This window comes from Aotus nancymaae, unplaced genomic scaffold (assembly GCF_030222135.1).
Source record: "Aotus nancymaae isolate 86718 unplaced genomic scaffold, 86718_ANA_hifiasm-v0.15.2.pri h1tg000029l, whole genome shotgun sequence".
In the NCBI taxonomy this organism is placed as follows: Eukaryota; Metazoa; Chordata; class Mammalia; order Primates; family Aotidae; genus Aotus; species Aotus nancymaae.
This window is the reverse complement of record NW_026988442.1, coordinates 45,278,668-45,306,310: the sequence shown is the minus strand read 5'-3', so window position 1 is coordinate 45,306,310 and position 27,643 is coordinate 45,278,668. Positions and strand designations below refer to the sequence as shown.

General features: G+C 35.8%; 1 protein-coding gene across 3 annotated transcripts in view; it reads left to right on the top strand.

Annotated features, from left to right (window-relative positions):
• The window catches only part of XIRP2 (xin actin binding repeat containing 2), a 72,476-nt gene extending 49,366 nt beyond the window's left edge, over window positions 1-23,110 (top strand). The window contains exons 4-9 of one of the 3 annotated variants that reach the window (XM_012440635.2): window positions 2,225-2,332; window positions 2,709-2,781; window positions 3,813-3,946; window positions 4,741-14,116; window positions 16,887-17,020; window positions 20,716-23,110. In XM_012440635.2, the coding sequence (XP_012296058.2) occupies window positions 2,225-2,332; window positions 2,709-2,781; window positions 3,813-3,946; window positions 4,741-14,116; window positions 16,887-16,981 (9,786 nt within the window). In that variant the 3' untranslated portion in view covers window positions 16,982-17,020; window positions 20,716-23,110. The remainder of the gene's footprint in view (window positions 1-2,224; window positions 2,333-2,708; window positions 2,782-3,812; window positions 3,947-4,740; window positions 14,117-16,886; window positions 17,021-20,715) is intronic. The other 2 variants (XM_012440636.2, XM_012440634.3) reach the window with 2 other exon arrangements.
• The last annotated feature ends 4,533 nt before the right edge of the window (window positions 23,111-27,643 follow it).

Below are 27,643 nucleotides of genomic sequence, written 5' to 3'. Positions count from 1 at the left end.
TAATCAATACGTTCTATTTCTCAGTGTGTGCATAAGAAAGCCATAGAATAATCCCATTATATGCCTAATAGACTGAAAGACTTGTCACAAATGTAAAGAGCTGTCATTTGTGCCCATGCATTTTTTTTCTATCTGCAGTTTTCAATGATTGTTATTGCTCTCTCCAGCACAATGCTATTGGTAGCCTCAAATAAAACTTGATTATGCAAGGCATCTTGTTATGTGGAATTCTGATTCTTTGAACTTGAAGAAATGAACATGGATTATTTATTTTCTATACTCATTCTCAAGAAACTAAAGCATTTGTTCATTGTTCTATCTTCAGTTGTGAGAACATTCCTGAAAAATAGGAGTTTGAATAGAATTAACTGCAAGGCATCTTGTTATATGAATTTCTAATTCTTGAAGGAATGAATACAGTTTATTTTCTATACTTGTTCTCAAGAAACTAACGCATTTTATTCATTGTTTTATCTTCAGTTTTGAGAACACTCCTGGGAAATGGGAGTTTGAATACAATTAACGTATTAATAAAAGTTTGCTATTTTATTCATGCATGCACTCCTCACTTATTCATTATGTGAACTTTTCCTTAGCACAAACTATGTGTCAAATATATTATCAAATACATTTGAAATATGTGGATTATTAACTAGGTTTAGGAAGCATTCTGCTTGAAAAAAAATTACAGTGGTCTTCAATTTAATGAGATACAATCTACATTTAAAAGCATAAGTCCACATTTTGCCTTCAGTTTTTTGTAGGACTTCTAGGAAGGCCTCAACTTTTTTTCTTGATCATCCTTCCTAGAAAAGCATAATAAGATCAGATTGTACTGTAACATCTCTGACTAAGTGACTAACTGCTTCTTGGTTGATGAGACTTTAAACACTGTATACCAAATACCCTTGAGGGAAAAAGTCTCATACATCTGCTGGCATTAATTTTATACTTATTATTAGTTTAAGATATTGGGATTTTTTAGTGTAAAGTAACTTACTGCAAAAAAACTTTTTGGTAATACTATTTAATTAATAATGATAATATACCCTTTTTCACTTGACTATTCTGTACTAAGACAAATTTTTAAAAGTCAAATCTCAAAAATAGTATCTGTTATTCATGTGGATATCAAGTTAAAAATGAAGTCCCAACTTCAGGCACATTCAAAAACATGTTCTTGTAAAGAGTCATCTGTCTGTACCCTTATTTTTGGATGTCAAGACTTTTAGCAGTATGCCAACTGCTTCATTATATCAATCAATCATATACTTGCATCAGAATCATATTCTATAGTAAAATCAGGAATGGATCAGCAAAATTAATAGGAGCTCCAAGTTTCCAATTCATTCAGGGTCAACTGTTGTAACTTAACCAAAATCAAGAGTAAGTCCACATGTGAAGATAGGGAGACATAAACTAGCATAATATGGCCTGTTTATATTGGTTACATTTAATGGATATATTCTTAACTGAACTCTGGATATGTCATCATACTGAATGGCCAATTTGAAGACTAGAGTGTCTTTTTGTACCATACAAACGTGGCTTATAAACAACAAAAAATATATACACATGTATTTTTTGAGGCTCATCTTTCTCATACTGAGTAACGCCTCATTAACATTTATTGCTTACTAAGGGTAGCAGGCAGAATAATGGTCTCCAGATATAACTATGTCCCAATCCCCAGAATTTGTGAATACGTTAAATTACATGGCAAAAAAAGAATTAAGATGCAGGTGGAAGTAAGGCTGCTAATTAGATAATTTTATGGCAATGAGATAATAGTCACTTATCTGGGTTGGTTCAATGTAATCATAAGGGTCCTTAAAAGTGGAAGACAGCATCAGACAGATGGCAGGATGAGAAGGTCTCAGTCTGATAGAGCAAGGGCCATTAGCCCAGGAAAGTAGGCAACCTCTAGAAGCTGCAGAAGGCAAGGGAATGGATTTCCCCTCCAGCCAGCAGAACAGAATACATACCTTCTGATACCTGTCAACACCCAAGAAGACTCATTCAGGACTTCTGACCTGTAGAAGGGTAGGATCCTAAGATTATGCTGTTTTAGCCACTAAACTTGTGGTTATTTGTTATAGCAGACAAGAAAAATAATATATTAAAGAATCTCCATTTGTTTCCAGAAATTGTCACTGAAATTGCATAAATAAAAAAGTTAAAACTTTTACTTTTCTTAAGGCATTGTCTATCTATTTGTTTTCAGGAGGCAATTCATAGCAGCCAGGTTGACACTTCAAGCGGCCAGGAAATGGCAAGAAATGAACAAGAAGAGTCCAAAGTACAGAAAACTGATGTTCATGGAACAGAAATGGTAACCATTTAGAAATATAGTACTTTCAAACCGTTTCCAGGACTGTAGGGAAATTCTGACTTTGTTGTAAGCATTTGCATTTATTGTCACTATGTATCTAGTATCAATATCCATCAGTGTTTCTCCACTTTCAAGTTGGAATTCTTTTAAAAGTAAAATAGGCACTCTCTCAAAGTATGATTGCACTTTAGATGCCAATTCAAATATATTCTAAGCGAATCTATGTGTTAAAATAAATGATAGAGTCTTAATTAGCATCTCTCAATGTACACTAAAGTCTTGGGTGAAAGTCACTGTAAAATGAAGAGTATAATTTGTAGTACTAAAATAATTGACTTCTTTAAAATATTTATTTTCAATTTATCTTTAAATATAGGTTTCTCATCTTGAAAAGCACACCAAGGAAATAAACCAAGCATCTCAGTTTCATCAATATGTTCAAGAAACAGGTAAGAATCTGGTATTATTCATTCTAATTCTCCTTTCTCCTATTGATGTGTTTGAGTTTGAATGGATAACTCCCAAAGCACAATCCTCCCCTCTGAGTAAATTTGGTAACTATGACTCGTGGTTCTAAAGATTCCTGAGTAGTATTTCTACACATGATTAGATTTTGTCTGTGGTCATAAGTGCAGTAAGTTTCTAAAATAGTTTATCGCCCATCAACCCTATGACACATCCATTCTAAAGCCTAAAGCTAGCCACCTCTGAATTCCTTTTTGTCTCAGGGACCTACAGTAAAACTTGATGTTTATCAAGCTCCCTGAGAATAGAATTGTTATCTAGACTGAATTAATTTTAATAACAGATTTTAAGCACTATTAACTCCAGCTCTCCAACCTGTAGATATGAGATTAGACTACAGCCCAATTTGTGCAAGCTTGCACAAGACTGAACATAGTTTGCCTTGTCTATAAAAATGGAATGAGTTTTGCTACCCCAAAGAGCTAAAAAAAAAATAATTAAGCCAACTGTGACTGAAACTTTACTTAATTATATATCTATATATTTATTTTGATTTTATTGCTTAAGAAAGTAGGTCTTCTGCAAATCCTTTTCTTGTTTTATAAAGTTTATTATTTTTTCCTGAGTATAAAAGTAGAGCATGATTGTAGAAAATTTGGAAAATCCAGAGATAACCAACATTTTTCTTCCTGTATTGTCTTACTATAGTTCTTTCTACATTCCTAAATTACATAATGATATAATGCGATATGTATGCTTGTACCTTGAACCTTTTTACTTAACGTAAATTGTGAGAAGTTTCCCACAGCATTATAATTTTATCTTTTTTATTTTTTGTAGAGACAGTGTCTGACTATGTTGCCCCCAGACTGGTCTAACACTCCTGGGCTCAAGTAATCCTCCCACCTCAGCCTCCCAAAGTATTGGGATTAAAGGCATGAGCCCAGCCATAATTTCTTCTTAAACATAATTTTTAGTAATTACATAGCATCCCTGGTGTGTTTTCTGTTTATAGTCATTGATACACCTGAGGATGAAGATATTCCAAAGGTTTCAACAAAGCTGTTAAAAGAGCAATTTGAAAAGTCTGCCCAGGAAAAGATCCTTTATTCTGACAAAGAGATGACAACCCCAGCCAAGCAGATTAAGGTAAAATCATTTCTTTACACAGAAACATATTAATTATAAGACCAAGCTTAAATGCATAAGGTTTTCAAATTATTGAACATTTGAGGTGGCTTTTCAACAAAAAAATATCCTGAACTAGCATTTATTGGGTTCCATAAGGAGAATATTGACCTGCATGCAAAAGGAGGTAGAGTAAAAACTTTTCTCAATAGAGGAAAGTAAAAGAAGAAAAGGGTATGTATTTTCTAAAGTCCTGAAAAAATATCCTGAACTAGCATTTATTGGGTTCCATTAGGAGAATATTGACCTGCATGCAAAAGGAGGTAGAGTAAAAACTTTTCTCAATAGAGGAAAGTAAAAGAAGAAAAGGGTATGTATTTTTGAAAGTGAATTAACAGTAAAGTAATTAAATCAATTTTAAATGTCAGATGCTTACTCTGTTCTGTTTTAAATTCCAAGGAAAACAAAACAACCCTCAAAAGAACTTTAAGACTTTTACTATTTCCCTCTGGATTATTCTGCATACCACATTAAGTAAAGGGGAAAAAATCAAGATTGTGTGTAAGTTTTAAAATATTGAATCATTGATAGATTGAATGGCAAATATAACTTTACAATTGAAAATGTGTTATAGGAATGATAGTGACAAACATTGACTATTATTCCTAAGTAGGTCTTTAAATAAGTATATCACATATTGTTCCCAATGGAAATATCATAGGAGGATCCAGGTTACAGACCAATGAAGGGCAGTGCCTAGGAAGCCTCTGCCACTACACTCACCTTTATAAGATTTGATTTTCTCTCCCCTAAAGATTGAAAGTGAATATGAAGAGACTTTAAAGCCATCATCAGTTGTGGGTACCTCTTCCACTTCTTGCATTTCAACCAGCCAGAGGAAGGAAACATCAACCACAAGATATACTGATCACGATGTCACTTCCTCAACTCTGGCACAAATTAATGATGTTTCTTCAGGAATGACAGAAGAATTTCCTCCTCCCCCACCTGACGTACTTCAAACTTCAACGGATGTGACAGCATTTTCCCAGTCCCCTGAACTGCCCAGTCCTCCTAGAAGACTACCAGTCCCCAAAGACGTATATTCTAAGCAAAGAAATTTGTATGAATTAAATCGTTTATATAAACACATCCATCCTGAGTTAAGAAAAAACTTAGAAAAAGATTATATCAGTGAAGTTTCTGAGATTGTTTCTAGTCAAATGGACTCAGGGAGTTCAGTCTCAGCAGATGTGCAACAAGCCCGGTATGTTTTTGAAAATACAAATGACAGTTCTCAAAAAGATCTGAACTCAGAAAGAGAATACTTGGAGTGGGATGAAATTCTGAAGGGGGAGGTGCAGTCTATTAGATGGATCTTTGAGAATCAGCCATTGGATTCCATCAACAATGTCTCTCCTGATGAAGGTGACATTTCCAGGGGCATTGCTGATCAAGAAATCATTGCTGGTGGCGATGTGAAATATACCACATGGATGTTTGAAACACAACCCATCGACACACTTGGGGCTCATTCTTCTGGCACTGTAGAAAATGCAGAGAAAATTCCTGAGTTAGCCAGAGGAGATGTCTGCACAGCTAGGTGGATGTTTGAAACAAGGCCATTGGATTCAATGAATAAAATGCATCAAAGTCAAGAAGAATCAGTGGTAACTATCAGTAAGGACATAACTGGGGGGGATGTCAAGACTGTGAGATACATGTTTGAAACTCAACATCTAGATCAACTTGGACACCTTCATTCAGTGGATGAGGTTCACTTACTGCAGCTTAGGTCTGAGCTCAAAGAAATTAAGGGAAATGTTAAGAGAAGCATAAAATGTTTCGAAACGCAACCATTATATGTTATTAGAGATGGTTCAGGTCAAATACTGGAAATTAAAACTGTTCACAGGGAAGACGTTGAAAAGGGAGATGTAAGAACAGCACGGTGGATGTTTGAAACACAGCCGTTGGACACAATTAACAAAGATATCACAGAAATTAAAATTGTCCGAGGAATATCTATGGAAGAAAATGTCAAAGGTGGGGTGAGTAGGGCAAAGTGGTTATTTGAAACTCAACCTTTGGAGAAAATCAAAGAGTCAGAAGAGGTCATCATTGAAAAGGAAACAGTAATAGGTACAGACGTCTCCAGAAAGTGTTGGATGTTTGAAACACAGCCATTAGACATTCTAAAAGAAGTTCCTGATGCAGATCCTCTACCGCATGAGGAGATAATGGGGGGTGATGTACAAACTACTAAGCATCTGTTTGAAACACTTCCAATTGAGGCATTAAAAGACAGTTCTGACATAGGAAAGCTTCAAAAAATCACTGCCTCTGAAGAAGAAAAAGGGGATGTTAGGCATCAAAAATGGGTTTTTGAAACCCAACCTCTGGAAGAGATTAGAAAAGATAAAAAGGAGTACACACGAACAGTGAAACTTGAAGAAGTTGACAGAGGAGACGTGAAGAATTACACACACATTTTTGAATCAAACAATTTAATTAAATTTGATGCATCACATAAAATAGAGGTGGAAGGAGTCACAAGAGGTGCTGTCGAGTTAAATAAATCTCTCTTCGAGACAACACCACTGTATGCCATTCAAGATCACCTTGGAAAATATCATCAAGTAAAGACAGTCCAGCAAGAAGAAATCATAAGAGGCGATGTAAGAAGCTGTAGGTGGCTTTTTGAAACGAGGCCCATTGACCAGTTTGATGAAAGCATTCATAAATTTCAAATCATTAGAGGAATATCTGCTCAAGAAATACAGTCTGGAAATGTGAAATCTGCCAAATGGTTGTTTGAAACCCAACCTCTTGATTCAATTAAATATTTTAGTGATGTGGAAGAAACAGAAAGTAAAACTGAACAAGCTAGAGATATTGTTAAAGGGGATGTCAAAACCTGTAAATGGCTTTTTGAAACCCAGCCAATGGAGTCTCTTTATGAAAAAGTTTCATTAATGACCAGCAGTGAAGAAATTCATAAGGGTGATGTCAAAACCTGTACTTGGCTCTTTGAAACTCAGCCACTTGATACCATAAAAGATGACTCTGAAACAACAGTCAAATCGCAAACTGTAAAACAGGAGGAGATCCAAGGTGGGGATGTTCGTACAGCGTGTTTTCGTTTTGAGACAGAAAATTTGGACAGCATACAAGGAGAAGCAAAGGAAATCAAGCCTGTTGAAATGGATATACAAGCTGGAGATGTTTCCAGCATGAAGTATAAATTTGAAAATCAGTCCTTAGATTCTATAAGTTCCTGTTCAGAGGAAGTTTTGGAAAAGATCAAAACCTTAAAAGCTGAAGATATTCAGAAAGGCAATGTTTTAAATTGTACATGGCTTTTTGAAAACCAACCAATTGATAAGATAAAAGAAAGCCAGGAAGGTGATGAATGTGTTAAGACAGTGACAGACATACAAGGTGGGGATGTAAGAAAGGGGTGCTTTATTTTTGAGACTTTTTCTTTAGATGAGATTAAAGAAGAATCTGACTATATCAGCACCAAGAAAACAATTACTGAAGAAATAACAAAGGGTGATGTAAGAAGCTACAGAATGCTCTTTGAAACGCAGCCACTCTATGCAATTCAAGACCGAGAAGGGCACTATCATGAAGTGACCACAGTTAAAAAAGAAGAGGTAATTCATGGAGATGTACGAGGAACAAGGTGGCTTTTTGAAACAAAGCCACTAGACGCTATTAATGAATCAGAAACTGTGTATCTTATTAAATCTGTAACACAAGAAGATATTCAGAAGGGAGACGTTAGTTCTGTCAGATACAGATTTGAAACTCAGCCACTGGATCAGATTTCTGAAGAATCACATAATGTTGTGCCCACTGTTGATCATATTCAAGGTGGCAATGTAAAGACAAGTAAACGATTCTTCGAGTCTGAAAATTTTGGTAAGAATAATTATATACGAACAGTAAGTGTCAACGAAATCCAAAAAGGCAATGTTAAAACATCTACTTGGTTATTTGAAACCCACACTATAGATGAACTGAGAGGAGAAGGATTAGAATATGAAAATATCAAGACAGTCAGCCAGGAAGATGTGCAGAAAGGTGATGTTAAACAGGCTGTGTGGCTTTTTGAAAATCAAACTTTGGATTCTATTACGGAAGCACATAAAGGTATCACAGAAATGACCAAGGAAGAAATCCCTCCTTCTGATGTCAAAACAACTACGTGGCTCTTTGAAACAACACCCCTTCATGAATTTAATGAAGCTAGAGTAGAAAAGATAGAAATTGTTGGCAAGAGCATTAAAGAAACCTTAGAAGATCTCTACTCTCAGAAAGTTATCCAGGCTCCTGGAATCATCATTGAAGCTGATGAAGTTGGAGATGTTCGAATGGCAAAGTACAAGCTAATGAACCAAGCATCTCCTGAGATACAGAAAGAAGAAATTATCAGGGCTGATCTCAGAAATATAATGGTGAATCTACTTTCCAAAAGAGACTGTACCAAAAGAGAGATTTTGGTTAGTGAAGAAGAGAAGGGAAATGTCAATTTCACTAAAACTCAATTATTAAACAGATCAACTGAATTTCATGCTGAAAAAGAAGAGATAGTGAAAGGTGATATACGACAAGCAATAAAAAACCTGTTCTCTGAGGAAAGATCTGTAAAGAAAGGCATCTTAATTCAGGAAGATGAAAGAGGAGATATTAACATGACTATCTATTGTCTTCTGCATGAAAATGATGGCAACACAATTGAGCGTGAAGAAATAATAGGAGGTGATGTCAGACGTACCATTCATAATTTATTGTCTTCCACATCGAACAATAAAATATCTGAAAGGGCTAAAATTGATGCCTCTGAGAGGGGAAATGTTCAGTTTTTCACAACTTGCATAGAAACTGGAGCTTTGGATTATCTCAAACAACTCCAGACAGGGTCAAATGAAACAGTAACAGCTGAGAAACAAGAAGGAGAGGAAGAAATCATTGGTGGTGATGTTGAAGGCACAAAACTGTTACTAAATAAAAGGCAGTCTCTGGTTGAACGTACTGTTAATGAAACTGACATCATCCCTGGAGATGTGCGTAATACAGTTAAGGTTTTTATGACGGAGCCTCAGAGTGCATTTGGTAAAATACCCAAAGAAGAGATTATAAAAGGTGACTTGACATCAACCATAAATTCCCTCAGCCAGGCCATAAATCAGAAAATAGCGACGAAAACAGAAGAAACTATAAAAGGTAGCATGCTAGCCACACTCAAGTCACTTAAAGAATCAAGCCACCGATGGAAAGAATCTAAACAGCCTGATGCCATTCCTGGTGATATTGAGCAAGCTATTGAATGTCTTGAAAAAGCTACAAATACAAGGACAGAAATTCTGAAAAAGGAGCTTCTCCGAGATGACCTAGAAACATCATTAAGGTCTTTGAAAGAAGCACAAAGAAGTTTCAAAGAGGTAGATAAAGAAGGTGTAATCAAAGAAGATGCTCAAGTTGTGATGGTAGGATCCTCAGGAGAGCAGAGTACAGATATTCATCAGGTTGCTGTCCAGAAGAACAAAAATAGTCTTCTTCAGCCAAGGCCAGGACCATTTGAGCCAGCAGCCAGGTGGCAAGGGGGAGCAGATACTCTCAGTCAAACTATGGGAAAATCTCGTCATGGCAATTTAATAGATGAAAGAACTGAGGTTAATCTTTCAAAAGCCCCCAAAGGCACTGTAAAGATTGTCATAGATCGTGAACAAAACAATGATGCTCTTGAAAAAAGCCTTAGAAGACTATCTAATTCACACCATAAATCTATTAAAAATGTATTGGAATCAGAAGATAAAATGGGTGTCTGGACTGACGTCACAGGAGAACCACATCTTAGAGATGAATATATGAGCAGACAATTAACTTCAACTGTGTCAGTTAAGAATGATCTGAAAACTAAAGAATCAGACAGGGCAGTGAGAGAGCTGAAGAAGGATGATGTCTTTAATTCCATCCAATCTTTTGATAAAACTGCTGGAAAGCAACAAACATATGAACTGAGAAATGACCACCAGAAAATGGAGGCTTTCCATACAAAGAGTCCTAAAAAGACCAAAAATATTAAAATATTAACAGATACACAAAACTCCAAGCCCAGTCCCACCCAGCATCCAGTCAGCATGCCAGTTGGAGGAACTTATGACATATCAGAGGACTTTCAGAAGCAAACTTTGTTAAAGCAAGAAACAAAATACTCTAATAAGGATATAAAGAAAAAGAATATAAACCTTCAACCAATGTGGCAGCCTTTGCCTGTAAAGCAAGACATATCCAATGTAACAGAAGCGAAAGTCTCTGAAAAAAGTCATAATACATTTAAGGCAACCAACGAAAAGCAGGAAACTGATGTTCACTTGAAAAGCCAGGACTTTCTAATGAAGACAAATACTTCCACAGACTTAAAAATGGCAATGGAAAGGTCCTTGAATCCAATCAACTTTAACCCTGAGAATGATGTAAAAGAAAGTGAGTGCCCCCTTCCACCTCCATCTCCACCTCCTCCACCACCTTCTAATGGATCATCTGAAATTGAATTTCCTCTTCCTCCTCCACCTCCTTTAATGATGTTTCCTGAAAAAAACGGGTTTCTTCCCTCACTGTCCACAGAGAAGATAAAGGCTGAATTCGAAAGCTTTCCAGGCCTCCCTCTTCCTCCACCTCCAGTAGATGAGAAATCTGAAAGAGAAAGTCCATCAATGTTTCTACCGCCTCCTCCTCCTCCAACTCCATCTCAAAAATCAGGACATCTCCTTTCCTCCTCTGCTCCGGAAAAGCACAGTGGAGCCTTCATGCAACAATATTTCCAAAAAGAAGCCTTAAAGTCTCAGAATTCTCGGGCTAAAATCATAGTAGGAAAATCAGGTGAGTTGCCACCTCCCACATTGCCCAAACCCAAACTTCCCAAGCATATAAAAGAAAATAAGAATCATCTTTCCTCTGCGATTGAATTGGAAAACTCCCTGTCAGATATGGAATGCAAAATTACTACCTCAAAGGATCAGAAAAAAGTAATGATGACAACCAGCAGTGAACACACAGAGACAAAGCAGAACGTTATTAGAAAGAGTCTTGATGAAAGAAAACAATTATCTATTGACTCTGCAAATTGTCTCTCACACACAGTTCCAGTAACTTCAGCACCCATGAAAAAACAGATTGCACCTGTCGTAAAATCTCATTCATTTCCAGAGAGTTCAGGACAACAAAGTCCAAAACCTTATATGAGAAAATTTAAGACACCTTTAATGATTGCTGAAGAAAAATATAGACAACAAAAAGAACTAGAGAAACAGAAACAGGAGAGTTCTTACTACAACATTGTTAAAACTGAAAGCCAAACTCAACACACATCAGAGGTGGAAAAGGAAATGCCATTACAAAAAAACAATGAGGAGGTTTCCCTATCTGGAATTGATTCAGAGTGCACTGTGGTTCAACCCAATGAAGGCTCTCAAAGTAATGCTCAGGTACTAGGGTTGTGTTCTGATAACCAGCTCTCCACAGCACCACCAGTGACAGTCACTGCCAAGAGGCTCCAACATGTTTTAGCAGCCTCAGAAGACAAAGATAAGATGAAAAAGGAAGTTTTACAAAGCCCAAAGGACATTACGCAATCCAAATCAGCTTGTGAAATTAAACAGAGTCACCAAGAATGTAGTACCCAACAAACACAGCAGAAGTATTTGGAGCAGTCGCACTTGCCCCAAAGCAAACCAATTTCCCCAAATTTCAAAGTTAAAACCGTCGAGCTTCCAACTCTAGATTATACATTAAATGAAACAGACCACAGTTATGAAAGTCATAAACAGCAATCTGAAGTTGATGTTCAAACCACTACCAAACAACAATATCTGAAAACCAAGAAAACCGAAGGAAGCACTGAATATAGTCATAAGCAATCTCTGACTGAAAGACATTATCAATTACCTAAGAAGGAGAAAAGAGTGACAATCAAAATGCCTACAGAATCCATACAGAAGAACCATGAAGATAAGCTCAAGATAGTTCCTGGGAAACAAAGAGAGTTTGGGGGATCTGAAACAGGGAAATTACCAGGAAGTGAAGAAAAAAATCAGGGATCATCAATAATTGGTCCAAAAGAAGAGAGATTAAGAACTGAAAGAAAACAAGAATATTTGAAGACCAAATCAACACCAAACGTCATCAAGCAAAAGGTTATTGATGCACACGTTGATTCACAGGCTCAGAATTTTCAGCAAACACAAATAAAGACCTCTGAAAGTAAAGCTGAACATAAAAAATTGCCCCAGCCATATAATAGTCTGCAGGAAGAAAAATGTCTCGAAGTCAAGGACATACAACAGAAACAAGTCTTCTCTAATACTCAAGATTCAAAGCAAGAGATTACACAGAACAAATCTTTCTTTTCGTCTGTGAAAGAATCCCCACAGGATGATGAAAAATGTGCCGTAAATATAGTGGAATTCTTGAGAAAACGTGAAGAACTACAACAGATTTTGTCTAGAGTAAAACAGTTTGAAGCAGAGCCAAATAAAAGTGGCCTTCAAAGATTTCAGACACTGTTAAATACTATCCCAGGATGGCTGATAAGTGAAGAAAGGAGAGAAGATGCAGTTCATGTTGCCATGGAGAATAATTTAGAAAAAGTAAAAGAAGAAATAACACATATTAAAACTCAAGCAGAAGATATGCTTGTGTCCTATGAAAATATAATTCAGACAGCCATGATATCCTCCAAAACAGGAAAACAGGGAAGTAAACCCACTAGTCTTGATGAAACATCAAGCAAAGTATCTAATGTTAATGTCAGCAAAAATAAACATAGTGAACAGAAAGAAAATAAAATTGCCAAAGAGAAAACAGTACAGCACCAAGTAGCAGCTCATCATGAAGCAACTGTTCATAGTCACGTGAAAACCCATCATGAAATTAAACTCGATGATAGCAAGGTTTCTCTTCCCTCTTTAAAAACACGCCCACCATCACCAACTTTTATCACAATAGAATCTACCGCCCGACGAACAGAAACCCCTACTAAGGATAAGCTATCTCAGTCCCCTGAAAAGGACAGTTACATCGAACCTCCACCGAGAAGGCCCATGTCACAAACATCTGAAATTCACAGAACAAACACTTCCCCTTCTTCACCCAGGAGTCGCTCTGAACAACTTGTCAGGCTGAAAGACACCACTGCAAAGTTATCCAAAGGGGCCATCCCATGTCCAGCAGTAACCTCAGTTCCAATTGTAGAGAAGAGATCTGAAATCATCATGTCTCCTGCAACACTTCGTCGTCAAATTAAGATAGAAACTCGTGGTAGGGACTCTCCACCTACAATCACAATACCAGTAAATATAAATCATCCTGCTAGTGGTTCCTTCAGAGAATCTATGGAAGCTCAAGAGGAAGTCAGGAAAGTGGAGAAAAGGGCTACTTATATTCACAAAGATGGACTAAATTCCACTGATCACATAGTGCCCGATACTGAAAGTTATGATGCAGTTGAAATCATCCACAAGGTCGAAGTGCCTTCTTGCCTGTCAGAGCACACACAGAGATACGAAGCAGCCAACCGAACTGTTCAAATGGCTGAAAATTTTGTGAATGACCGTGAAAATGAAATAAACAGATGGTTCAGGGAATTTGAGCACGGCCCAGTTTCTGAAGCAAATTCAAATAGAAGAGCTTATGCAAATGGAGAAACAAACCATAATATAAAACAAGAAAGTCGTACATTTTGTAAGGAGGAATTTGGATTAACATCTTCAGGAAACACAAGCTTTACAGACTTTTCTTGCACACATCCTAGAGAGCTGCAAGAAAAGATTCCTGTTAAACAGCCCAGGGTCTACTCTGAAACAAGGTCTCTAAGTGAACATTTCTCAGGAGTGGATGCATTTGAGAGTCAAATTGTTGAGTCAAAGATGAAAACCTCTTCATCACATAGCTCAGAAGCTGGCAAATCTGGCTTTGACTTCAAGCATGCCCCACCAACCTATGAGGATGTCATTGCTGGACATATTTTAGATATCTCTGATTCACCTGAAGAAGTCAGAAAAAAATTTCAAAAGACGTGGCAGGAGAGTGGAAGAGTTTTTAAAAGCCTGGGATATGCAACCTCAGATGATTCTTCAACTGAGATGAGAACCACCTTCCAAGAGGAATCTGCATTTATAAGTGGTATATGAGCTTGCAAAGTATTAAAGATTAACCATTTAAAGGCATGTGTTCCATAGCCAAAATGGTGTGCAGTTAAAAAGAGTGTGTGGAAATAACCAAACACTATAACCTAAAACTTACAGCTTCTCATGTATGCTTATATAATCTTCATATGCTTGCTTTTACAACTTTCTTTTTGCAAAAGCATATAGTATGATTCACTTGTACTGTGTGAAAATAAATACTATTAAACAGATTACTGAGATTTATTGTCAAAGTAAATAAGGCTTTGTATAAAGCAACAGGTTTAGCAATAATATCATTTCATACAGTTATTCTAGACAATAATAAATAATATCCCTTGACCTAATACTGACATATTTTTAACTGTCAGTTTTAAATGATCCTTGCGTTGAATTCAGTACAGACTGGTAGAAGTCCAAGACACAATTTACATTCTTCAAATGTGCTTTAGTATTTTTATTAGCCTGTATCTGACAAAAGTGTAGGTATGGAATTAGACCTTTTATATATATTCAACTATTGATATTGAGCTGGATACAGTTAGTTTTCTCTGATGCCATATTTTTTAAAACTGATTTTTTTACTTTTCTAAAAATAAACTCTAAATCACTGCTCAATTGACCTCATTCACAAATGAGCATAAACAATACATTTTTTTAAAATTTATTATATTTGAAAGGAGGGATATTTAAATCATATGAACTCAGTATATGATTTTTAACAGAGAACAGCTCATTTCCCTACTTCTTACAATTAATGAGGCTTCATGAGAAAAGAATTTCACATAATTAATGTGCATCATTAGTTTAATCCATTCTTTTAGACATACTGAAAGAAATAGCAAGCTTAAAAATAAAAAATGCTGAAACTAATAATTATGCCTCCATCATATTTGCAACATATGTGTCTAGTTTATCAGGTTAATATGATTCTTAATGTGCTTGCTTCTGGCATAATTAAGCAAAGCTGTCTAATTAATTTCAAATGCTCAGCTTCTGTTAAGATAGCATAAAAACACATAGAGCATACTCTTGGGAGGCCAAGGCAGGCAGATCACTTGAGGTCAGGAGTTCAAGACCAGCCTGGCCAACATAGCGAAACCATGTCTCTACTAAAAATACAAAAGATAGCTGGGCATGGTGGCAGGCGTCTATAATCCCAGCTACTTGGGAGGCTGAGGAAGGAGAATTGCTTGAACCCAGGAGGTGAAGCTTGCAGTGAGCTCAGATCCAGCCACAGCACTCCGGCCTGGGTGATAAAGTAAGACTCTGTCTCAAAACAACAGCAACAAAAAAATAATTATAACTAATTGTAATTTTTGTCTAAACAAAAATAAAAACACATTAAAATAAAAAAATAAAAAATAATAAAAAAAAAACACATAGAGCATACAAAGAATCTTGGGATAAACATAAAAATTTGTCCTCTACTAGAACCAAATAAGCAAAGGAGTTCTCTCAGTGGCCCAGATTCAACATACAAATAAAATTATTTGTATAATGGACCCTGAGCATATTTGCTCTTATAAATAACTAATACAGAAACTTAGTCATTCTCACAGGATCGCTGTGAGGACAAAAAGCAATTCGGAAGTGAAATTTCTGTTTTAGTTTTTGTTTTGTTTTATTATTTTCTTTGTTTGTTTGTTTGGAGATGGAGTCTCACTCTGTCACCCAGGCTGGAGTTCAGTGGCCCAATGACGGCTCACTGCAACCTCCATCACCAGGATTCAAGCCTTCTCCTGCCTCAGCTTTCCAAGTAGCTGGGACTACAGGTGCCCACCACCACACCTGGGTAACATTTTGTATTTTTAGTCGAGACAGCGTTTCACTGTGTTACCCAGGATGGTCTCGATCTCCTGATCTTGTGATTGCCGTCCTTGGGCTCCCAAAGTGCTGGGATTACAGGTGTGAGCCACTGTGCCCCGCCAGTTCTGTGTTAGCTGTAAACAGCTATACAAACACTGGTTAGTAATAGAACCACTATTATTCATAGGGGCTAACATTTACATGAAAGCAGCAGGAAGTGAGTGTGGGTGCTTTGGAGGAGCAAGAAAGGACGTAGGAAAACTATATAAAGCAGATGTGAGAATCCAAAAAGCTCCAAAATCTAAAGCCAGTTTGAGAACAAATGACCCTGAGTGTTTTAATGTATTCAGGAGTCTCATACATTACAGTTAAGAGTTGATATCTTATAGTCAACCCTAAGTCATTGAGAAAATATTGAAACAAATACAGTGTCCTTGGCTTAAAAAAACATATGTATATATTTTAGAAAGAGCCATCTAAAATGCTTTAAGAAGTAAAAGCTTTGGACCAGGTTAGGTATAAGCCTTTATATACAGGGAAAAGTCAGTTATCTAGAATGAGAAGTTCTCTCAGGGCTCTCCATTGCTGAGTATTATTATATATATATGATATAGATATATATGTCTATAACATATGTTCATTAGACATATTAAGTACATTAAAACATACATATATAATGAACATATTTTACTCATGCATATTTTCTTAAACTATAAATGTCTACTTGTACAATCTATAAATGGTAGAGGTGCTAGAGCAATGCAGATCATCCTACCTACCAGACCCTTAGACCTGATGATAGGTTAGCCTCTGTCCAGAGAAGCATCAAAGGACAATAGTCTTAGAGCGTTCCACTTTAACCGCATGGCCAGTTAATATGTGGTTGTTTTGTTTTGTTATGTTTTTACAATATGATTGAAGATAACACTACAGAAGCCTTTGTAAATTTTTATTTTTAGAAACTGCTGCTCCAAGACAAGGAAATATGTATACTTTGTCAAAAGACAGTTTATCCAATGGAGTGCCTAGTGGCAGACAAGCAGAATTTTCATAAGTCCTGCTTCCGATGCCACCATTGCAACAGTAAACTGAGGTAAAATGCTTTGTTGTCTTTGCCACAAATATGCCAGGAGCCTGAAGTATATGTACAGCTCATATATCTAGGAAGATGCATATTTTTCCAGATCTTGCTGTTGCATCAGTTAACAAACCACACAGGGGGATTTGCTCATGTTCTGTTATGAATTTCTGTGACATTTTTCCTTTAGGAATTCTACTTTCCTAATCAAATCCAAAAGCATCCCTTTTGTCCAAACACAAAAATCAACACAGATGAGAAAAATTAGGAGTTAATGTGCAAATCAAGATTTTTTTAAGTTAGTATGTTAGTCTAAAGTTTAGACTAGATCAGGAGGTAGCAAACATTTTTTGTTAAGGGCTATACCATAAGTAATTTTGGCTCTGCAGGCCACACTGCTTCTGACACTACTCAATTTCTATTAGAGTGCGAGAGCAGCCCCAGATAACAAACGGGTGTGGTTGTAAATAAGTGGGCTTGGCTGTGTTTCAATGAAACTTCATATACCAAAACAAGTGGTGAGTGGGTTAGAAAGTCTGTCTTTGAGCGAGACTAAGTTTTTAAAAATGAAATTGAAATTTAGAAAAATATTAGTGACATGTAAGAGAAAAACTCTGTTTTTTCTCTGGAGCAAACAGAAACACCCTATCCACACAGTTAAAATACATTCATTTTCCAAAACTCTTGAAATAAATGCATTTCACTGAATGTGACATTTGGTGTGACTGTAGTCTGAGATGCTAAAATTGATTTTTTTTTTTTTTTTTTTTTTTGCTAAATCTAATGTGCATCTCTCAGACTATGTTTTTTTTCTGACTTTAATTGGCAATGTCAAATACCCCTCATGGCAACATTATTTTCCCTTGGTTTCCATGACAACAGAGTTTAATGACTTTCTGCCTACTTTTTGGGCACTCCTTCTCAGGCACCTGTGTTGGGGGACTCTCTGTCCATTACCAAGATGTGAGAGGTCCTCAGAATTATGTTATGGGAATTTATTCTTCTCAATGTTTCTCTTCTTTCTAGTGAATCACATCCACTCCCATGATTTAAATCATCTATGTGATAATGACACTGAAGTCTGTACTGCTAGGTCAAATCTCCCTGTGTATCAGATGCTTGTATCTCAATGGCTGATGCACTTCTCCAATTAGATTTCTCATAAGTACAGCAAACTCAATATGCCCCATTTTCTTCTGTCTAAATTCCTTTTTTGACTGTACAGTCTTTATGCTATTGTATCAGTAAATGACATTTACATTAACTCAATGACCAAAGCATGAAGTTATCTTTGGCTCCTTCCTCTCCTTCATTCCCTACATTCAAGCCAAGTCCTGCAATTTCTGCCCCATAAATACCTCTTAAGCTATATATGTTTCTCCATTCCCATAGCAAGTATTATCTATTAGCACCACTAATTTCATTATCAAAACATTTAAAAATTACATTTGCCCTCCCCATTTTTTAAATTATTATACCACATCTTCAGTTTCAGGTCACATAGCCACTACATTCCATGTTATATCCCTATGCCTTTATTTCGTCTTAGTTTTGGGGTTGCAAGATATTAATGCCCACCAGCAATGCTCACATTGATGTTTCTGCAGTTGTTCTGATATTAAAGCTTGGTTTCTAGTAGAGTTTTCAAAAAAAAAAAAACTCTCATGGAAACAATATTCCCTGAATTCTTACATGCTGATAACAATTTGTCCGCGACCTTTATAGCGAAAAGTCAGTTTTGCTGAAATTAAAATCTTTGGCTTACACTTCCTTTCATTGTTTTTTTTGATACATTATTTTATTTTCTTCTGGCATAAAGTATTGGAATAGCCCGATAACAATCTAATTTTCTTTTCCTTATAAGACATATATTTTTTCTTAAAGATACCCAGGGATTTTTACATTTTTATAATTTCAAATCCAGCAATTTTGTTAGATTAATTCTTGGCATTGGTAATTATTCATTAGTGTCAGTTATCCAATGTGCTCTTTCTATATGTTGATCTTTGCACACTTTTTTGTATCAAGAAAGTTTGTTTTAATTATAGCTATTTAATATTTAATCTGTTTCATTATGTAGTTTTTTCTTCAAGATTCCTATCAGCAATACTTTGAATTTTTGCCAATTTTAATATCTTGTCTCTTTCTCTCAATTTTTTAAAATATTTATTTCTTTCTGATTGTTGAAAAGTTGTTTTCATTCTTCTGCTTCTCTTCTTAAGTCACTTTTTATTGTCTTTATTTGCTCTTGTATTTCTTTTAGTTTAGTTTTTGTTGCTGAGATTTTTCTCTTTTATTTCTATTTTTACCTGATTTCTGGCACCTCACTTATGAGATTTTAAATTCTGACTCACGATGTTCTTTCAGGTCTTTTGTCATGTTCTTAATGTCTTTTAACTCATTTTGAAATCATAGATTAAATTTTTGATATATTTTTAGAGCATGTTTTTCTAGCATGTTTTCATTATCTACAGGGATAGTATAATGCCCTTTGCTCTTTTATTTTCTTTTAATAACTTTGTATATGATTTACCTTGATACATTTATGTTGCTCATTTTTATATAACATTAGTTTTCCCAAACCTCAGAAAAAGGAAAGTCAGGATGGTTTTTGTAACTTCACAGAGCTACCTCTTTTAGTTTTCACATACTGATCAGAAAAACAAGGCAGCTTGATTTCTAAAATTTCCTGGCTTGGCTCCTCTTCTTCATATTTGTCGGAACCTTCTCTTTCATTTCTGTAGTCATTATCCTCCTCAATCTTGATTCCACTCTCCTATTTTTCTTCTCATTTTGTAATTCTGTTTAAAAGGGGAGCCCAGTTTTGAGAGTTCAACCTCACTAGCCTCTTCAAGTCTTCCTGACCACAGGGCCCTTGCACTCATTGTCTATTAGAGAGGACAAAACTCCTCCCAGTTTCAGCTGCTGTTCTCTGATTGGCATGTGATACTTTCCAGAAAATATTGGTTGGTTATTTTATGGTCTCATATTTTCAGGTCCATCAGATATCTTCTTTACTCCCTCTGCTGTCACCAATACAGATGAGCCCATCATGCTGCTCTTGTGTCTGTTGGTGGTTTCTTTGTATCTTGGTGTTGAGGAGGCTACCTTGTCACTGCATTGTGTTGTAAATATTACCCATGGGCTTTAACTTCTGCTATCTAGTTGTTATATCTATTTTACTTGTACATTCATAGATATTCAAAAACTGTGCTGCTTCCTCTAATTAGAGTTCATTTTAATTTTAAATCACTCAATGTATTAATCTCTTTAAAGAGGCCACATATGCAATTGTTAGGCATGCTTTCCAGCTCATTCAAAATCTAGTTAACAAAGATGTTCATATAGTTGATTTGTATGTTTATGCTACTCAGGATTTATTGGAAATTGCAACCCCTCACATAAATCATTGAATTAGCACAGGTTTTGTCCTATCATTCTGCACCATCTATAACTATTATGCGCATTACCCTATAATACCTATTATGTCAATACCTGACATGCATCATGAAATTCTAAACACTGCAAGACACATACCATACAAAGTATTGGTGGTAATATTATCTAACAGAAATGTTCAACTATTAGGGTCATTCCCATTGCTAGCAACTTGAGGTTACTAGTCTGTAACATATTGAAATAATAATCCCCAATTCCCTATGAACTTACAGCAAATACAAAGTGCTAAGTACTCTTTTTCTTTTTGGCAGTTTGGGAAATTATGCATCACTTTATGGACAAATATACTGCAAACCTCATTTTAAACAACTTTTCAAATCTAAAGGCAATTATGATGAAGGTTTTGGACACAAGCAGCATAAAGATCGATGGAACTGCAAAAACCAAAGCAGATCAGTGGAGTTTATTCCTAAGGAAGAACCAAATATGTGTAAAAATACCGCAGAAAACATCCTTGAACCTGGAGATCTTAATGAACATTTAGATGCTGGTAACAGTGAAGGGCAAAGAAATGACTTGAGAAAATTAGGGGAAAGGGGAAAATTAAAAGTCATTTGGCCTCCTTCCAAGGAAATGCCTAAGAAAACCTTTCCCTTTGAGGAAGAGCTCAAAATAAGTAAACCCAAATGGCCCCCTGAAATGACAACCACTATATCCCCTGAATTTAAAAGTGAATCTCTGCTAGAAGATGTTAGAACTCCAGAAAATAAAGGACAAGAACAAGATCACCTTCCCTTTTTGCAGCCTTATCCGCAGTCCACCCATGTTTCTCAGAAAGAGGAATTTATAGGAATCAAAGAAATGAAAATGCATGAAGGAAGAAAAGATGAAAAGAAGGAAGGAAGGAAGAATGTGCAAGATAGGCTGAGTGAAGCTGAAGATACAAAGAGTAACAGGAAAAGTGAAATGGATCTTAATGACAACAATAATGTGGTTGTGCAGAGTGCTGAAAAGGAGAAAAATGAAAAAACTAACCCAACTAATGGTGCAGAAGTCTTACAGGTTACTAACACTGATGATGAGGTGATGCCAGAAAATCATAAAGAGAATTTGAATAAGAATAATAATAACAATTATGTAGCAGTGTCATATCTGAATAATTGCAGGCAGAAGACATCTATTTTAGAATTTCCTGATCTATTACCCTTGTCAAGTGAAGCAAATGACACTGCAAGTGAATATCAAATTGAGAAGTTAGAAAATACATCTAGAATCTCAGAGTTACTTGATATATTTGAATCTGAAAAGACTTATTCGAGGAATGTACTAGCAATGGCTCTGAAGAAACAGACTGTCAGAGCAGCTGCTGGCAGTCCTGTGCAGCTTGCTCCAAAACCAAGCCTCAGCGGGGGCCTTATGTTAAAGGGGGAAAGTTCAATCATTTCTCCTGATACACGCCTCTTAAACATTAAAGGAAACCATTCAAAGAACAAAAATTTACACTTTTTCTTTTCTAACACTGTGAAAATCACTGCATTTTCCCAAAAAAAGGAGAACATTTTTGATTGTGATTTAATAGATTCCATAGATCAAATTAAAGATATGCCATGCTTGGATTTAAGGGAATTTGGAAAGGATGGTAAACATTGGCATGGTGAAACAACAGAAGCTGCCCGCAGTAATGGAAACGCAGGTTTTGATGCCCTGAGCCATGAATGTACAGCTAAGCCTTCGTTTCCCAGAGTGGAGGTGCAGTCTGAACAACTCACAGTGGAAGAGCAGATTAAAAGAAATAGGTGCTACAGTGACACTGAGTAAAATATCTCTGGCCACTGGCAGTCCACACTTAGGCACTGAGAGATATTGACGTTTGGAAATAAGACTATGAATTTGGATGCCTTTTTGAGGAACTTGTTGTAAACATAATGTTCAGAAATCTCATGTCTATCTCAATGGGATATTTCTTATACTATACCTTGTCATTTTTGTCATAATTCATTTACATCTACTTTTGTTTTAAACGGGATGAAGAGATAAAACAATATGGATATGTTTTCCATTCATATGGCACTTTAGCATATTCTGTTTTCCTATATAACATCATGGGTGTGATTTTACATTGCTGATGTTTGTCACAATTATTATACTTTCTCCATAATTTCTTCTGAAATAAAATTGAATCACCTAAGATGCAAACCAAAATACTTCTGTAACTTTTTGCGATATATACTGTCATTCTAAGTACATATACTCTTTATGACTTGGGAAGTATTTGTTTTGAGGCAAGTATTTACCACACACACAATAAAATAATGCTGAAAAAAATAAAATACTAAACTGAAGGCACAGTATTATTAGAAAGCATAACATTTTCGTTTTCTCTTTAACTCTACATTTTAAAGATATGAGGGTTATTGCTTTTGAAATAATTACCTATATTAAATTATGGAATGTGTCTATACACATTTAATGAAAAAAGATATTCCTCCAGAATAATGTGAAGTTAACACTCAGAAATTAACTAGAAAGGTTTTGGACGTTACTTAAATAAATTATGCACATTGCATTTGTATTGCTGACTCTGGTAATTGATAAGTATAGCAGTCATATCACTACAGTTTGTCAGGTTTTCTTATCATATTTGATGAATATTAAGGTTTTCTGTCATGAAAACATATTCTTTTAAAAATTTAGCTTCTAAATTTTCTGCTGCGTTTGTCTTTTCTCAAATAAATTTGATGATTCTGAAAAAAAATTAACATAAATGAGTGGCTTTGCACACATACGAAACAGGTCTTATCCCATATTCTCCTACATAAACACAAAACATTGACATTCTGTAAATATGAATCCAAAATGCAGTGTTGAAAACGATTTCTTTTTAGAAAGACTAACAAATTCCCTCTTGCTAGTATGTTCTCAACAGATATCTGAGACATACATTGCATTAGTTCCCTGGAGTTCCCATAATTAAATATCACAGACTGGGTAGCTTAAACGACAAAAATATATTATCTCACTGTTCTGAAAGCTGGAAGTACAGGGTCAAGGTGAAGGTATAGTTGCTTTCTCCTGAGGCTTCTCTCCTTGGCTTTCCAATGATCCCATTCTTGTTGAGGTCCACATGTAGTCTTTCCTTTGTGCACTCACACTTCTGGGGTCTCTTTCTCTTCTTATAAGAGTACCAGTTCTTTTGGACTAGCAACCACTCATTGGACTTCATTTAACCTTATCTGTCTTTTTAATGGACGTGTTTCCAAATACTGTCATATTGGGGGTTAGGGCTTCAACATATGAGTTTTGTGGAAACACAATTCAGTTCATAACATATACTTCTACCCAATTAAATGAAATACTATGAAAGTCTGGCAAGAAAATGGCCAGAGCTACAACAGCAAATTTGTTGTTTAAACTGAATTATTGCACTTTGCACTACCCTTCAAATATTCTGAATGACACAGCATTATTTCTATAATCATTTATGCTAAGATAACACAATAGTTTCCAAGGAGAAAGAAATAATTTGTGAAAACTCATGTCATAGTATCTTACTGTATAGTTGTTTCTTAGTGTCAGTGATCTTTTTAAAGAATGTGACTCTTGCTTTACAAAAGTCCTCGCTTTGAACTCTTCCCACTTAATATTGGTAGCCTAGTCCTCTCTTCAATTATGGTAAAATTTAAGATTAAATGTAGCTGATGTGCGCATCAGGGAAAAAGCTGAAATTATTGTTGATTGTTCTGTCCTTTCATTTAATCAACAAGCCGGCTGGGCACAGTGGCTCACGCCTGTAATCCCAGCACTTTGGGAGGCCAACGAGGGTGGATCACATAAGGCCAGGAGTTCGAGACCAGCCTGGCCAGCATGGTGAAATCTTGTCTCTACTAACTATACAAAAAGGAAAAAAAAAAAATTACCCAGGTGTGGTGGCACATGCTTGTAATCCTAGCTACTTGGGAGGTTGAGGTAGCAGAATTGTTTGAATCTGGGAGGTGGAGGTGGCAGTGAACCGAGATCATGCCATTGGATTCCAGCCTCACCAAAGACAATGAAACCCCATCTAAAAAAATCAATCAATCAATCAGCAGGAAATGTTGTGCCTTCATCTTTTTAGAAAAATGTGTGGGTACATAGTAAGTATGTATATATTTATGGGGTACCTGAGATGTTTCGATATAGGCATGCAATGAGAAATAAACACATCATGAAGAATAGTATATCCATCCCCTCAAGCATTTATCCATTGCGTTTCAAACAATCCAATCATACTTCTTCACTTGATCTTAGCCAAAAGGCCGAGAAGCGATCCAATCATACTTAAATTATTTTAAAATGTACAGTTAAGTAATTATTGACTATAGTCACTCTGTTGTGCTATCAAGTAGTAGGTCTTATTCATTCTCTCTAATTTTTTGTACTCATTAGCCATCCCCGCTTTCCCCTACTATCCTTCCCAGCCTCTGGTAACTATCTTTCTACTCTTTGTGTCAATGAGTTCAATTGTTAGATTTTTAGATCCCACAAATAAGTGAGAACATGTGATGTTTGTCTTTCCGTGCCTGGCTTATTTCACTTGGCATAACGACCTACAGTTCCACCCATGTTGTTGCAAATGACTGGATATCATGCTTTTTTAATGACTGAATAGTACTCCATTATGTATATGTACCACATTTTCTCTCAAGAAAACGTTTTTTAAAAAATTTAATTAGAAAGAGCATTGTATTATAATCATTAGCTGCATCACCTTTCTTGAATGACATGTAGGAGTTTACAAATTCAAATATCCAAATACAGTTTTATTTCGCAATGGGTTTGCTCTAATTATAACAAAATCTTCTGGCTAAATAGCAAGCTTTAAAAACTAAAATATAGCTAAACACACAAATCAAAAATTCAGCGAAGTTTTCTTATTGTTCCAGTCAGTGTATTATTTTTCTACCGTTTCCATAACTCAGTGCCACGGACTGAATTATTAAACAGAAATTTATTTTCTCACAATTCTGAATGTTAGAAAAGTCTGATATCAAGGTGTTGGCTGGGTTGGTTTCTTCTGAAGCCTCTCTACATGGCTTGTAGATGGTCATCTTCTCCTCGTGTCTTCACATGGTCTTCCTCTTTAGGTGTCTATGCTCCAATTTCTTCTTATAATGATCCAACTCATATTGGAGTAGGACCCAGCCCCATGACCTCATTTTATCTTAATTACTTCTTGAAAGATCCTATCTCCATAAAGAGCTGCATTCTGAGGTGCTATGGCTTAGGATTTCATCATATGAATTTGTGGGGGACACAAGTCAGTCCATAAATGGCAATAACCATGTTTAATCTTTAGGGTTTTTTTAAATACATGGCTATTAATGTTATGTAATAACTTCCCACAATCTTTACTTGGAATTTAAATCACAGAACTATGTAATATATAGATTCAGGTTGTAAAAATCAGTATTTTTATGAACAAAATTCTATCACAATGGAATGGAGAGGGATCCATGATTGACCAAAAGTTATTCCAGCAATGGCAGGGTCAGGGGTTTTGCATTATTTATTCAAGACTGGACCTTCCAATTAATCTTGTAAAAATGTTCTATTTCCCAGAAAATTTTGCTGAATTGTCTTTTTTGCAGCCCCCACACAATCAGTCCTTGCAACAGATTTGGGGCTCTGGGCAACACATTCTCTGGATTGGAACAATGGTTTTCTCATGGCAACACATTCTTTGGATTGGGACAATGGTATTCTCAAATTGCAATAAAACTGATGAATGCAAACTTACCACCCATTCCCTAACACAAACGTCTGGAATATTTTCTCCCAAGCTAACAATTTTCTATACACATCTCTAGAATAATTTCTAAAGGCACATTAATTTTTCAAGAAGCTGAAAAAAAGAAAAACAACACTTTCTCTGCTGTGTTTTGATAGTTACTGACTACTGGGTACTATCCAATTGTGAAATGGAAAATTTTTTCATTGCCAAGAAAATGAACTTATAGAAAGATAAGCACAGATGTTAAAGTAAAAGAGAAGTGCAATACATTTTTTTTTCCTCCCTGGAAATGTTACTGAGAACCAAGAGTGATTTTTTTTTTCTAAATCTAATGTAAAAGTTTTGAAATCTGAAGGTATTAATGATAATATGAAATCTTAGAAAAATCAGATTTAATGGAGATCAGAAATAGGCAGCAGATATAACATTATATTCAAAATAAGAGCCATGAGAACGTGAGAAGTGCTGAAGAGAACTAAGCCTCAACCTCTAGAAATTAACTCTAACAGAAAGCATGAAATAGTTTTTGGTAAACATAGTCTAAAAATAATTTAACCTCAACCATAATAGGGTCCTTTAGAAAGTCTGATTTAAGCTACCTGACATTTGCTGTGGATGTTTTTCCCAAAAGATATTATGAGAAATTTTTAAACTTTAGATATGTGTATGCAAATCGAATGGCAGAAAGAAGATAACATAGAATATCTACAGTGTGATCATCATCCTCTAACATAGTACCAATTTATAGAAAATAAAACGGATGGAAAATGGATAGAAAGTCTGACAAATAAATTCTATGACATCACCCAGTCAGCAGCCATTCCACAAACCTTTATGGGACCATTTGAATGCATTGGAAGAGTGATTAAGACAAAAATAGATAAATTATGGTATCTTTTGTGTAAAGCCCTCAGACAAGGAAGAGGTATTCAAAAAATAAAATGAAATAACTCAGTACAGTTAATGCTTATGAATCCAGGAAACCCAGGAAAATGGATAGGCACCAAGTCTTGTAACATTGGAAGACAGCAGAATAATAGTAAACAGATGGAAAAGTGTTTTGGGTTTAAACAATCAGTCTTCACTTTGTCATAATTTACTTAGTTGCAATTATGTGATTGTGGATTCTATGATACACAGGACTTCAGGAATGATTTACTTGCACAAATGCTTGGAGTGCTGGCCCCAAGATGCCATTAACTGTCAGTGCCCTGTCAGGACTGCTTTAGCTAAAATAATTGATTTTCCAAAGTGGACTGTTTTATTTTTGATCAATGGAAGGACAACTCAGCACAACTCTGAAGGATCACTCTCACTCCAGCTCAAAGCTCTCTACAGAATTCGCTGAGGCCTCCATGGGTGCTTCTCAGATTAGCTTTTGTCCAATCAGGCTTCTCTCCCTTCCTTTTCTTTCCCTTGATACCAACCGCATGCTCTAATAAACCTCCTACACATTATTCTCTGGCTCA